Here is a 15,516-nt window from a genome sequence, read left to right as displayed (position 1 = left end):
GAATAGTTTCCCAGTCCTCCTCTCACCACTCCCTGGCAACTACCATTCTACTGTCTGCCTCTGTGAGTTTAACTACTGTAAGTACCTCATGTAAGTGGAATCATACAATATTTGTACTTTTGTGACTGGTTAATTTTACTTAGCATAATGTCCTCAAGGTTCATCCATGTTGTTGCATGTGCCAGAATTTCCTTCCTTTGTAAGGCTTAATAATATTCCATTGTATATTTATACCACATCAAAAAGAATAAAATACTTAGGAATTAACTTAACCAAGGAGGTGTAAGACTTGTACAATGAAAACTACAAACCATTACTGAAAGAAATTAAAGAAGACAAAAGTAAATGAAAGACATCTCATGTTCATGGATTGGAAGAATTAATATTATTAAAATGTCAATACTACCCAAAGCAGTCTACAGAGTCAGTGCAATCTCTATCAAATCCCAACAATGTTTTTTGCACACTGTCTTTTAATCAGAACATTTAGTCCATTTTTATTTCACTTAATTGTTGATCATTTGAGTTTGTAGCTACCCTCTTACTCTCTGCTTTCTATTTGTCTTGCCTATTCCCTGTTCTTTTTTACTTCATTGGATTATTTTTCTTATTTTATTTTTCCTCTCTATTAATTTGGTAGTGATACATTTTTTATTGTTTAGTGGTTACTCTAGAGATTAAAACATGCATCTTTGACTTACAAAAGTCTTATAAAAATTAGTAGTTTTACCTCTTCCTGATTCATGCAGAGACCTTAGAACACTGGAACACTAATTCCACTCACCCACTTCCTAACTCATATGTTGGATATTTTAATCTATGTATATTTTAAACCCAAAGAGCTGAAATTATTGTTACTTTATATTGTCAATATTAGTTTAATTAACCCATATATTTACTATTTTGTTGCCATTCATTCCCCTTTATTATCCTCAGGCTTCCATCTGAGATAATTTTCTTTTTCCTTGAAGATCATCCCTATCAATTTTTCTTTGCTGAAATTGCCTTTATGTTGCATTCATTTTTCTTAATTTTAAAATTGTGATTACATATATATATATAAAATAAAATTGACCATTTTAGCCATTTTTCATTAAAATTTTAAACTGTTGTAAAATATATATAACATAAAATTTACCATTTTAACCTTTTTAAAATAGACCTTATTTTTTTAGAGTAGTTTTAGATTCACACCAAAACTGAATGGTAGGTGCAGAGATTTCCCATATACCTCCTGCCCCTACACATGCATAGTCTCCCCCATTATCAACATCTCCCACCAGAATGGTACATTTGTTACAGTTGATGAACCTATATTGATACATCATTACCACTCAAAGTCCATAGTTTACATTAGATGAACCCAAAACCAAAAGCAATAAAAGCAAAAATAAACAAGTAGGACTACATCAAACTAAAAACTTCTGCACAGCAAAGGAAACCATCAATAAAATGAAAAGGGAGAAAATATTTGCAAATCATATATCTGATAAGGGGTAATATCCAAAATATATGAAGAACTCACACTTAATAGCAAAAAAAAATCTGATTAAAAAATGAGCAGAGGAGGGCTGGCCCCGTGGCTTAGCGGTTAAGTGCGTGCGCTCCGCTGCTGGCGGCCCGGGTTCGGATCCGTGGCGCACACCGACGCACCGCTTCTCCGGCCATGCTGAGGCTGTGTCCCACATACAGCAACTAGAAGGATGTGCAACTATGACATACAACTGTCTACTGGGGCTTTGGGGGGCAAATAAATAAATAAAAATTAAAAAAAAAAAAAAAGTGAGCAGAGGATCGTCATAGACATTTTTCCAAAGAAGAAATACAGATAGCCAACAGGTACATGAAAAGGTGCTCAACATCACTCATCATCTGGGAAATGCAAATCAAAACCACAATGAGACATCACCTCACACCTGTTAGAGTGGCTATTATCAAAAAAAAAAAAAGATAACAAATGCTGGTGAGGATGTGGCGAAAAGGGAACGCTTGTGCACTGTTGGTGGAAATGTAAATTGGTGTAGCCACTATGGAAACCAGTATGGAATTTTGTCAAAAAATTAAAAATAGAATTACCACATAATCTGGCAATTCCACTTCTGGATATTCATCTGAAGAAAATGAAAACACTAACTTGAAAAGATATCTGCACCCCCATGTTCATTGTAGCATTATTTACAATAGCCAAGACATGGAAACAACCTAAACGTCTGTCAACAGATGAGTGCACTCTTGAAGTTCACTCTTGGTGTTGTGTGTTGTATGGGTTTGGACAAGTTTATAACGACGTGTATCATACAGAGTAGGTTCAGTGCCCTAAAAATTCTCTGCTCTGCCTATTCATCTCTCCCTCCCCTCTATCCATTTTAACATTTTAAAATATTTATTTCTGGTAAAATATACATAGAGTAAAATTTACCATCTTAACTATTTTTAAGTGTACAGTTAAATAGTGACTACTTTAGGTACCTCATATAAGTAGAATCATACAGCATTTGCCCTTTTGGGATGACTTATTTCACTTAGCGTGGTGTCTTTAAGATTCATCCATGTAGCATGTGTCAGGGCTTCATTCCTTTTTATGGCTGAATACTATTCCACTGTATGTATATCACGTTTTGTTTTTCTGTTCACGTGTTGATGGACGTTTGGGTTATTTCTACCTTTTGGCTATTGTGAGTAATGCTGCAGTGAATAATGGTATACAAGTATCTGTTTGAGTCCCTATTTCAATGCTTTTGTTTATATACCTACAAGTAGAATTGCTAGGTCATATGGTACTTCTATGTTTAGCTTTTTGAGGGACCACCAAACTGTTTTCCACAGTCGCAAACACTTTACCTTCCCACCAGTGGTGTATGAGGGTTCCAAATTCTCCACATCCTTGTCAATACTTGTTACTTTCCATTGTTTTGATTATAGCCATCCTAGTAAATGCAAACTGATACCTCATTGTAGTTTTGATTAGCATTTCCCTAATGATTAATGATGTTGAGCATCTTTTCATGGGCTTATTGGCCATCTGTGTATCTTCTTTGGAGAAATGTCTATTTACGTCCTTTGTTCATTTTTCAATTGGGTTGTCTTTTTGTTGTTGAGTTTTAGGAGTTTTTTATATATTCTAGATATTAAACCCTTCTCAGATTTGTGATTTGCAAGTATTTTCTCTTATTCCATAGGTTGTATTTTCACATTCTTGATAATTTCCTTTGATGTACAAAAGTGTTTAATTTTTATGAAGTCCAATTTATCTATTTTTTCGTTTGTTGCTTGTGCTTTTGGTGTCATATATAAGAATCCATTACCAAGTCCATGGTCATGAAGATTTACCTCTAAGTTTTCTCCTATGAGTTTTATGATTTTATTTATTTATTTTTATTTTTTATCGTTATTTATTTTTTTTTGCTGGGAAAGAATTGCCCTGAGCTAACATTGGTTGCCAATCTTCCTCTCTCTTCTTTTTTTTTGTCTCCCCAAAGCTCCAGTAGATTGTTATATAGTCTAGTTGTAAGTCTTTCTACTTCTTCTTTTTTTTTTTTTTTTTTTTTGTGAGGAGATCAGCCCTGTGCTAACATCCGCCAATCTTCCTCTTTTTTTGCTGAGGAAGACAGCCCTGGGCTAACATCTGTGCCCATCTTCCTCCACTTTATATGGGATGCCGCCACAGCATGGCTTGCCAAGCAGTGCGTCGGTGCACGCCTGGGATCCGAACCAGCGAACCCCGGGCCGCCGCAGCGGAGCGCACGTACTCAACCGCTTGCGCCACCGGGCCGGCCCCAAGTCCTTCTACTTCTATGTGAGCTGTCACCACAGCATGGCTACTGATAGACTAGTAGTGTGGTTCCGTGCCCGGGGAGCTGACCCCAGGCCGCCAAAGTTGAGCGTACCAAACTTTAACTGCTAGGCCATTAGGGCTGGGTCAAGAGTTCTGTGATTTTAGCTCTTATAGTTAGGTTGTTGATCTATGTTGAGTTAATTTCTATATATGATGTGAGGTAGGGATCTAAATTCATTCTTTTGCATGTAGATATCTAGTTGTCTCAGCACCATTTGTTGAGGAGGCTGTCTTTTCCTCATTGAGTGGACTTGGCACCTTTGTCAAAAATCAAATGACCACGTATGGGTTTATTCCTGGACTCTCAATTCTGTATGTCAAACTTTATGACAATACCACATCGTTATGATTACAGTTTCATAGTTAGTTTTGAAATTGACAAGTGTGAGTCCTCTGACTTTATTCTTCTTTTTTAGCATGATTTTGTCTATTCAGGGCCCCTTGCTTGCCTTTGCTTTTTTGAACGATATTTTCGCCAATTATGGTGTTACAGATCACAGTTATTTTCTTTCAGTATTTTGAAGATATCATTCATTTATCTTCTGGCTTTTACTGTTTCTATGGAGAAGTCAGCTTTTGGTCTGGTTGTTCTCCTTTGAAGATAATCTGTTTCATCTCCCCCACCCTGAGCTGTTTTAAGATTTTTCTCTTTGTCTTAGTTATATGGCAGTTTTACTATAATGTCCCTGGATGTGGTTTTCTTTGCATTTGTACTATTTGTTGTTCTTAGAGCTTCTTGAATTTGTGGCTTCATGGCTTTCTTTAGTTTTTTCTCAGTCATTAGTAATTAGTCATTAGACTAATTAGTCATTAGTAATATTCTCAGTCATATATCAAAGATTGCTTCTTCCACAATCTCTCTCTACTTTCTTTTTGGGACTCCAGTTATAGGTATGGTAGATCTTTTCATTATATCCTCTATGTCTCTTATACCCTATTCTGTGTTTTTCATCACTTGTCACTGTGCTTCATTCTGTATATATTTTTTTCTGACCTGGTTTTTTTTTCCATTATGTATAATCTATTGTAAAATTCTATCCATTGGATTATAATCTGAATTATTGAAATTTTCAGTTCCAGAATTTCCATTTAGGGTTTTGAAAAAATAGTTTTAAAATTTTCTGCTGAAATTCTTAAGCTCATCTTTTATTTTCTTGAAAATATTAAACATAGTTAAAACTCCATTATGCAGATACCTGATGGATCTATTTCTGTTAGCTGTTTTTTTTCTTGGTTTTCATATAGTCTTATCTTTTTATATGCTTTTTGTTTGAGTGCCAGATATTGATTATGAAAAATTATAGTTTGATCTTTGCAATGGTATCTTCCTCCAGAGAGGACTGAAATTTACTCTGGCAGATGGCGAGGGTCAGTAGCAATCCTACATCACTTTAAACAAATCTGGGAGTGAGATTATTTGAAGCTGGCCTTTAATCCCTACAAAGGCTAGTCTATTTAGAGTTGGTTCCTCCTTAGTCTTAGGATGAAGACATTTCGAGCCCCAGTACAAAACCTAGAAAGTTTGTCAGCAACCTCCCCCTTCCCAAGAGGCTCTGTTTTCAATATTGATCTCTTAGCAGAGATCTGTCCAAAGCTCTCATCAGCTTTTTAGCTTTTCAGCCTCTTCTACCAGAATCAGCAGATGGCTCCAAGGGAAAAAGTTGCTCTAAAAGCTTATTTCAACTCTTTGGGTTTCCCTCTTCTCCCAGATATTGGCCTTGTACTTCTTCACTGCCTTATTAGCTCTCTGGTGCTTTCAAAGAGATATTTTATATGTATGCATATTTTTTAAATTGTGGTAAATTATACATAACTAAATTTACCATTTTAAGTAGGTAGTTCAGTGGTATTAAGTATAGCAATGCAGAAGAGTTCCAATTTCTTCACATCCTTGCCAACACTTGTTATGTTCTGTTTTGTTTTTTTGACATTAGCCGTCCTAATTGGTGTAAGGTGGTTTTTTCTTTTCTTTTTCGAGGAAGCTTGGCCCTGAGCTCACATCTGTTGCCAATCTTCCTCCTTTTTTCCTTTTTTTTCTCCCCAAAGCCCCAACAGATAGTTGTACATCCTTCTAGTTGCTCTATGTGGGACCTCACCTCAGCATGGCTTGATGAGCGGTGCGTAGGTCCGCACCCAGGATCTGAACTGGCGAACCCCAGGCCGCCAAAGCGGAGCACGCAAGCTTAACTGCTATGCCACCGGGCCAGCCCCTAAAGTGATTTTTAAAAATAGTTTATCTAGCTTTTCTAGTTGTTCTCAGCAGGAGGGTAGATTCAGAAGTGAAACTCTCTGTCTTACTTATTTTTGCACCTAGCATAGTGTGTATACGTAATGTAAGGGAAGAGAGAAGATAAAAAAAATGCTCTAAAAATTGTAAGGTGCTATGCAAGTATAAGATATGAATTATAGACAGAATAGTGTGATGAGTAAATTTTGGCTTCCGGAGTTAGAATGATTTGAATTTGAAGATGTGTGACTTTGGGCAAGTTATTTTACCTTTACTGAATAAGAATACTATATATATATATATATATTTTTTTAATTTTATGAAATGCAGATTAGTAGACTAGGACTCAAAAAACATGTGTATTTGTCCAGGAACTGGTAAAAAGAGGATAATAATAATACTTCCTTTACAAAGATGAAATTGTTGTAAGGATAACATGAGATAATGCGAAGAAAAGTTTCTGTCATTTAGTAAATGTCTGCTCAATAAATTTAGGCATTATCATTTTCTAAATTGTGATTTTCGTTGGGTTTTCAAACCAAACATACTATTGCATTTGCTGATTGAAGTCCCAAGTCTAAGGTTAACTTGTTCCTTCCCAAAGACATTTCTTTCTCCCCCCCCGTTGTGTCTGTGTGATATGGTTTCCATTGCAAACTGTATTTGCTTGCAGAAAAATGGACCATTACCTCAGTCATCATTTATTGCTCATTTGGTTTTTCTTGTTCTGCTAGGACTCTGGTTAGGAGTGGAATGGGACAATCCCGAGAGAGGAAAGCATGATGGAAGCCACGAAGGGACTGTATATTTTAAATGCAGGTAATTTTTCATTGTGAATTGGCATGGTTATTTAGGATAATATTTAATAGTTGAATAAAGGAGGAGAAGAAATGTTTGGCTCTTGGGGTAATTATAATGTAGAATTTTTATTCTAAAAGGACAATTCTATTTGTAGAGTTGTTTCCTTGTTTTTAAAACTCTGACTCTTAACCTTACAAGTTGGGCTTGCTTTCTTTGTCCTTTTTGTGTTTTTGTCTTTGGCAGTCTTTTTTTTTATTAGATGAATATAAGCATTTCTCATCATTTCATTAACAATTTACAATCCGGGGGCCGGCCCCGTGGCTTAGCGGTTAAGTGCACATGCTCCACTACTGGCGGCCGGGTTCAGATCCCGGGCGCGCACCGACACACTGCTTCCCCGGCCATGCTGAGGCCGCGTCCCACATACAGCAACTAGAAGGATGTGCAACTATGACATATGACAACTATCTACTGGGGCTTTGGGGAGAAAAAAGGGAAAAAAAAAGGAGGAGGATTGGCAATAGATGTTAGCTCAGGGCGGGTCTTCCTCAGCAAAAAGAGGAGGATTGGCATGGATGTTAGCTCAGGGCTGATCTTTCTCACAAAAAAACAAAAAAAACCAATTTACAATCCATTAAATGAATAATAGAAGAGAGAAATAGCATAGATATCCAATAAGAAGCAGTTGATTAAACAAAATACAGAACATCCAAATACTGGCATGCTAGGCCACTGTTAAAAAAAAGCTCTTGGGGCTGGCCCTGTGGCGTAGTGGTTAAGTGCTCCTGCTCCACTGTGGCAGCCTGGGGTTCGGATCCTGGGCATGCACCGATGCACCACTTGTCAAAGCCATGCTGTGGCGGCGTCCCATATAAAGTAGAGGAAGATGGGCACAGATGTTAGCCCAGGGCCAGTCTCCCTCAGCAAAAAGAGGAGGAGTGGCGACAGATGTTAGCTCAGGGGTAATCTTCCTCGCGAAAGAAACAGCTCTTCTCCGGCCAGCCCCAGTGGCCTAGTGGTTAAGTTCAGCGTGCTCCGCTTCTGCAGCCTGGGTTTGGTTCCCAGGCATGGACCTACACCACTTGTCTGTTAGTGGCCATGCTGTGGTGGCAGCTCACATACAAAAGAAGGGAGATTGGCAACGGATGTTAGCTCAGGGCAAATCTTCCTGAAAACAAAACAAAACAAACCCTTTTGTCATGAAAAGAGTTACACGTTATATTGCCTATCTACTAATCTTTCTAACTGGTTAATTTCAGAGAAACTGCATGAAGCTCTGAAAATGATGGTGGGGAATTTCAGAGAGTCTATATTTTAAATTTTTGTTGTTTGTTTTCCTTAGGTTTTAGTTTCTCGAAAGGATCTCTTAATATTAAGCTTATTTTCTTTAAATGTGGTACAGTGACCACAATTCTGGCCTGGAAATCAAGAGGCCTCTGTCTCTACTTTTAACAATCTTTATGACCCTGAACAAGACTAAATATACTAACCTCTAAAATGAAGGCCAAAATTAGATAATAACAGAATACATTTCCTAGTCCACCATTCTGTAATTTTATAAGTCAGGATAGAAGAAGAATCAACATATTCCTAGAGGCCATCTGTGATAGCAGACGTGGATTGGGGCCAGCTCAGAATCTGTTAAGAGTTCATGGAGCATGAAGGGAACAGTTTATGTGTTTAAGGAGGTGTGAAAATAGAGATTTCTTAGCCTGGTCTTGATCCCTTACCTACCTGGACCATGACCTCACAGAACCTACAATGAAGGAACTTTTCCTATGGAGCTTGCCCCGGAATGCTTTCCTCTTCCGCCCAAATTGTCCATAACTACAGGGTCCTTAATGGTCTCTGGATATGGTGATATTTTCAGTCTTGGTTACTCTGAATAGAAGAATCAAGACTTGTTTCAGTCCTGGCAGATCTAGGATTTGCCCTGAAGTACTGATGGGAGGCCTCAGTTCAGGAGCATAGACTCAATGTTTGGATTCTTATCCTTGAAATAAGCATTTCCTTTCTTCGTTGTGTCTTCTAGTATAGTCATGACTGAGCATTTGCACATTGAAATACATATTATCTTATAAATTTCTTTTGTTTCATTGAAATGAGCATTTTGTTGACTTTAAAATCCTATATGGATAGGTAATGTTATCTATGAATTACATTTCAGGATATTTTGGGGGCAATATAAAAGGGAACGTTTAGTCTGATGTGGTAGAGAACCACTGGTATAGACTAAAGGAATTACCTTGTCTTTTATTAATACTTATATTGGTATTAATTAGAACATGACTTCAACTAGAAAAGATTATCCCGATGTCTTAGAATCTCTAAATCAGAGAAAACAGATTACACTGTATTTGTTATTAAGCTAATTCAGATCTCTTACTAATATGTCACATATACTTCTTCTCTTTTAAGAAATTCATTGGAGTCTTTTTTTATATTTCAAATTTTACTTGGAAAGTCATAATTACAAGATAAGTATTTTACTACGGTAAACATTTTCTTTAGGCTTAGATGCTATTTTCATGGAGCAGAAGCAATTTAAAGTTGTCAGATCATAAATTTTCTCATCATCTGGTTGGGAAATAGGTAAATGGCAAAATGCTGGCATACTCTTTTTAAATAAGAAAAATACGAGTCAAAAGTTGTCATATTATAGCAGAACTAGGATCCCCATCTCTCCAGAAGCGTATGTTAATATCAAATGGTTGAGAATGTGTTGGATATATAACAATGTAGTTATGTGCTTTGGCACGTAAATCTTATAAAAGTTACTTTGCTGTCCTTAGCATTTTAAGCAAAGGTTATCAGGATATATTGAGTGGGACGCTTGGTGAGCTCTACTTCTGGAGTCTCCCCGGTGTCTCAGATGTGTAGGATGATACTCTGCTGTTCAGGGTTAGGTCTTGACTCTCTAAGACAAAACTTTAAAATAGACAGTGTGGTTTTCAAGACCCGGCTCGTGGCATACATTCTTCCCAGTGTATTTTTCCTCCAACCAGTTCAGCTCATGTTAATCTCGTGAGTAGAGTAGAGTAGAGTTAGAGTAGAATAACATTTGCAAGGGTCTAACCTCCACTTTAACAATGACCTTAAAGAAGAATATAGGCTTTAACCCAAGGAATAAATTTTTACAGTTAACTTACAGTGTTTCCATATTCTATCACATTTGTTCCTTATTCTAATTCTTTGAGGTGGTTATGACAGGTATTATTAATATCTTTCATGATGACCAGATATGGTAATGGGTTATGAGTATAGCATGAAAAACTGGAGTTGAGCTAAAATCCTGGCTGTGGACTCTTCTTCACTGAAGGTCTCTAAAAATAGGGTAGATTTTTTTTCCTCATGAATAGTTGGTGTGACACTGTCAGAAGAGGATTAGGAAGTGGACCAGATCACCTCATAAGACCCCCTCTAAACATGAGTTTTGATAATTTCATGTCACTCTTTAGTTTCCATCTGATCTCTTCTCCTATATAACCTAAAGTACATATGGCAATCTCCTGAGCTATTATTATAATTAAAATTTGTGACACTATCAATTAATAGTAGTTTATAAGTTTATCCAGGCCGGCCCCATGGCTTAGAGGTTAAGTGCATGCGCTCCGATGCTGGCGGCCGGGGTTCGGATCCCGGGCGCACACCGACGCACTGCTTCTCCGGCCATGCTGAGGCCGCGTCCCACATACAGCAACTAGAAGAATCTGCAACTATGACATAAAACTATCTACTGCGGCTTTGGGCGAAAAATAAATAAATAAATAAAATTATAAAAAAAAAAAAAGTTTATCCAAAATTCATGGCTGTGAAACAGCCATCAGTGTCTTTCCCAGGTGCTTCTGTTCCCCATCTCTTGTCTTTTGAGGAGTTGAGAAGTTCAGTTAGGGTAATCAACCTTGAAGTTTTCTCTGCCTTGTCCCTAGATAGCAGAGTGATTGCCCTAGATAGCAGAGTGATTGCCAGTTTTTTTCTTTCAACCTAGACTAAAGAGCATACCCTAAACAGAACTGTTGTGTCAGTATTCCACCACTCAACTTTTATTTGAATGTTCTCTTTCTAAGCAGTTACATGATTTCTCTTTTCTGGTAAGGAAGAAATCTTACAATATGACTTTTCTTTGGCACTAGTAAATGGAATCTAACTTTAGTACTTGGCATCAGAGGGGACATACTGATCTAGACTGTGTCCATAAGACTAAATAACTTAAAAAATGGAAGTCCCTTGATTTACTCATCCTGTGTGTGTCATAAGATTGTTGTAAAGTGTCTTGAGGTTCTTGAATGAGCGTTAATGGATCAATATAAAATATTCTCTTGGTATGGTGTAAAATGTTAGAAGAATTTTTTTTTTTTTTAAATCATTAAATGTACTGATAGTATGCAGGCAGAGCACATCTCTGCAAAGGTGAAGAGAGATATTTCATTTTTGGAAGCCTCCCACGAATCAGGGCAAAATAAAAATTTTGCCACTCAGAAGCAATCTACAAAAACATGCTTATCTACTGGACTGTTTTTCCGTTGGGAAAATGAGTTCACCAGGTCAATTCTTTAGCTATTACAGCACTGTACGTTGAATGAAAGTGAATATTTCTCCTCTCATGATGAACTGAAAAGGCTCTAAATGTGCCTGTAACAAACAGAGTATCAAGATCAACAACATTTATCTGAAACTCCCCAGAGACCCAGCCTTTCCCAGCATCTAGCATCTAAAGCCCCAAGAAGAAAGATGCTTACTATGGGAGTTTTGGAATCTGTTGGAGACCCTTTACCTTTGAGTAGTAGTGCCAGATTCAGCAAACAAAAATACAAAATACACAGTGAAATTTGGATTTCAGATAAACAGTAAATAATTTGTTTTGCTTTGTTTTATTCTTTAGTAAATAATTTTTTAGTATGAGTATGGGGCATGCAAGGGACATGCTTATACTAAAAAATGATTGGCTGTTTATGGAAAATTCACATTTAACTGGGCATCCTGAATTCTGACTATAGGGCAGATTGAATCTTCAATACAGGGCTTTATGTGAGTCTTGCATTTCTGCAAGGGCTGTGGGCAGGATGTTGTTTTTGCTAGCAGCATCTGTAATTGGTAGGCAGAGGAGGAAGGAACTCGAACAAGCCGAATGCTTACAAGAGAAAAAAACTTGGACTCTCCTCCCTCCCCTCCCCCAATCTTTTTCTCTTTGGACAGGGTTCAGAATTTCAATGTTTGAATGCAACATCTTGATATTTATCTAGAATCTCAGTGGAGTCTATGTGAATTATTAGCTTATGTTTGGAGATTTGTTGTTAACCAATGGACAGTCATTCACCCAGCATTTTTCATTATTTGCTGGGCTGTTTTGTTTTCTAAGAAACCTGCCAGGAATGTTTCAGAGGAAACTGATCTTTGATGTTCTCCTTTGATCTGTAAAGAGCACAGCATCTACTTAGCAGCTACCTAACTCCATTCCTAACCCCTTTCATCTGCCTGTAGCCCAACTACACAGTAACAAAGATCTCTTCTTGAATTGTTCATTACCACTGTTTTAAAAAGTGTAAATTTAGGACAAAAGTGAAAACCATGGTATTTGTTTTGCATGTTGTCTTCTCACTTATTATAAATGTGCTAGTTTTTAAATTTGTGCTTTCATACTTATTTTTCATTTAAATACATAATATTTTTATATCAACTATATTGAAGTTTAATTTACATGCAATAAAATGCATAGATTTTAAACATACAGTTGGATGAGTTTTGACGAACGCGTACACCTGTGAAATCCATACCATTCTCAAGATACAGAACATTTCCATTACCCCTCGTGTCCCTTCTCAGTCTCCCCCAAGGTTGGAGGCAGCCACTGTTCTGATTTTTGTCGCCATAAATTAGTGTTGCCTCTTCTAGAACTTGTATAAATGGAACCCTACAGTGTTTACCCTTCTGTGTCTGACTTCTTTTGTTCAACATAATGTCTGTGAAGAGTCATCCATGTTGTTGCATGTATCAGGAGTTCATTCCTCTGTGTTGCTGAGTAGTATTCCATTGAATGAATGTGCCACAATTTGTTTAATCCGTTTATCCGTTGATGGACATTTGTTTTTTTCCCGATTTTTGGCTAATATGAATATTCGTAGGACCTTATGTGTGGACGTATGTTTTTATTTCTCTTGGGTAAATATATAGAAGTGGCATTGCTGCATCACAGGGTAGGTGTATGTTTAACTATATAAAAAATTACTAAACTGTTTTCCAGAGTACATCTTACACTTTGACTCGCAATGTATGAAAGTTCCACTTGCTTCTTTCCCTTGCCAATCTTTGGTATTATTAGTCTTTTTAAATTTAATTTAATTTTTATTGAGATCACATTGGTTTATAACATTATGTAAATTTCAGGCGTATAACATTATATTTTGACTTCTGTATAGACTGCATTGTGTTCACCACCAATAGTCTAGTTTTTATTCATCACCATACATGTGTGCCCCTTTACTCCTTTCACCCTCCCCCCACCCCTTTCCCTTCTGGTAACCACCAATCTGTTCTCGTGTCTATGTGTTTGTTTGTTTCTTTATCTTCCACATGTGAGTGAAATTACATAGCGTTTGTCTTTCTCTGTCTGACTTATTTTGCTTAGCATAATACTCTCAAGGTCCATCCATGTTGTCCCAAATGGCACTATTTCATCTTTTTTTATGGCTCAGTAGTATTCCATTGTGTATATATACCACATCTTTATCCATTTGTCCCTTGATGGGCACTTGGGTTCCTTCAAGTCTTGGCTATTGTGAATAATGCCGCAGTGAACATAGGGGTGCATATATCCTTTTGAATTAGTGTTTTCTTGTTCTTTAGATAAATACCCAAAAGTGGAATAGCTGGATCATATGGTATTTCTGTTTTTAATTTTTTGAGAAATCGCCATACTGTTTTCCATAGTGGCTGCATCAGTTTGCATTCCCACCAGCAGTGTATGAGGGTTCTCTTTTCTCCACATCTTCTCCAACTGTTATTTCTTGTCTTTTTATTTTTATTTTTTAATTATTTATTTATTTTTTAAAAATTCAGCTTTTATTTATTTGTTTATTGGTGAGGAAGATTCGCCCTGAGCTAACCTCTGTTCCAGTCTTCCTCTATTTTGTATGTGAGTCACCACCTCAGCATGGCTGGTGAGTGGTGTAGGTCCACAGCTGGGTTCCAAACACCCAAACTGGTGAAGCTGGGCCGCCGAAGCAGAGCATGCCAAACTTAACCACTATGCCATGGGCCGGGCCCCTCTTGTCTTTTTTTTTTTTTTTTTTTTTGTGGAAGATTGGCCCTGAGCTAACATCTGTTGCCAATCTTCCTTTTTTCCTTTTTTTCCCTCCCCAGAGCCTCAGTAGATAGTTGTATGTCATAGTTGTACATCCTTCTAGTTGATCTATGTGGGACGCCGCCTCAGCATGGCTTGATGAGCAGTGAGTAGGTCTGCGCCCAGGATCCGAACTGGCGGGTTTGCCGAAGCGGAGTGCGTGAACTTAACCACTATGCCACTGGGCTGGCTCCCCTCTTGTCTTTTTTTTTTTTTTTTAAAGATTTTATTTATTTATTTTTTCCCCCCAAAGCCCCAGTAGATAGTTGTATGTCATAGCTGCACATCCTTCTAGTTGCTGCACGTGGGACGCGGCCTCAGCATGGCCGGAGAAGCGGTGTGTCGGTGCACGCGCGGGATCCGAACCCGGACCACCAGCAGCTGAGCGTGCGCACTTAACCGCTAAGCCACGGGGCCGGCCCCACTCTTGTCTTTTTAATCATAGCCATTCTGACGGGTGTGAGGTGATATCTCATTGTAGTTTTGATTTGCATTTCCCTAATAATTAGTGATATTAAACATCTTTTCATATGCCTATTGGCCATCTGTATATCTTCTTTGGAAAAATGTCTGTTCAGGTCCTCTCCCCATTTTTTGATCGAGTTGTTCATTTTTTTGTTGGTGGGTTGTGTGAGTTCTTTATGTATTTTGGAAATTAACCCCTTGTCAAATATATGGTTTGCAAATATTTTCTCCCATTTGGTGGGTTGTCTTTTCATTTTATTGATGGTGCCTTTGCCATGCAGAAGCTTTTTAGTTTGATGTATTCCTGTTTGTTTATTTTTTAATTTTTTAATTTATTGTCTTTCCCTTGCCTGAAGAGACGTGGTAAATCACATAATATTTGAAAAATAGATTTTCCTATTGCTGTTTACACCGCCCCATCTTACTCCTTTAAGGAAAACCAATACTATTTCATAAATTTCATAATTTCATTTCACTAGAATTTCAAATTTCACTATTTCATAAATCAAAAGCTATTTTATAAATGTGAGACTCTAGGAACAGTCTCTTAGATGCAAAACTCATTTGTTTGTACACATTTAGATATATAAACTAATGTTCTAAATTGTGTAGAATTATTTTTCCAACACCTATCAACATACCTTGGGATTTACTTCAGCCTTGCACGTCAAGTGTTTAACATTAAGAACATTTAGTTGTTGGGCCTGCCCCGTGGCTTAGTGGTTAAGTGCGCGTGCTCTGCTACTGGCGGCCTGGGTTCGGATCCGGGGTGCGCACTGACGCATTGCTTCTCCGGCCATACTGAGGCCGCGTCCCACATACAGCAGCTAGAAGGATGTGCAGCTATGA

The 15,516-nt window shown here is 37.6% G+C and overlaps 1 protein-coding gene across 6 annotated transcripts in view; it reads left to right on the top strand.

Moving 5' to 3' along the window:
- Positions 1–15,516, top strand: part of TBCE (tubulin folding cofactor E) — an 82,495-nt gene that overhangs the window by 38,738 nt on the left and 28,241 nt on the right. For all 6 annotated transcript variants that reach the window (XM_058542986.1, XM_058542984.1, XM_058542987.1 and 3 more), the window contains one exon: positions 6,797–6,881. In XM_058542986.1, the coding sequence (XP_058398969.1) occupies positions 6,797–6,881 (85 nt within the window). The remainder of the gene's footprint in view (positions 1–6,796; positions 6,882–15,516) is intronic.

The sequence above is a fragment of the Diceros bicornis genome, chromosome 6, assembly GCF_020826845.1.
Source record: "Diceros bicornis minor isolate mBicDic1 chromosome 6, mDicBic1.mat.cur, whole genome shotgun sequence".
Lineage (NCBI taxonomy): Eukaryota > Metazoa > Chordata > Mammalia > Perissodactyla > Rhinocerotidae > Diceros > Diceros bicornis.
This window is presented reverse-complemented; position numbering and strand designations above follow the sequence as displayed.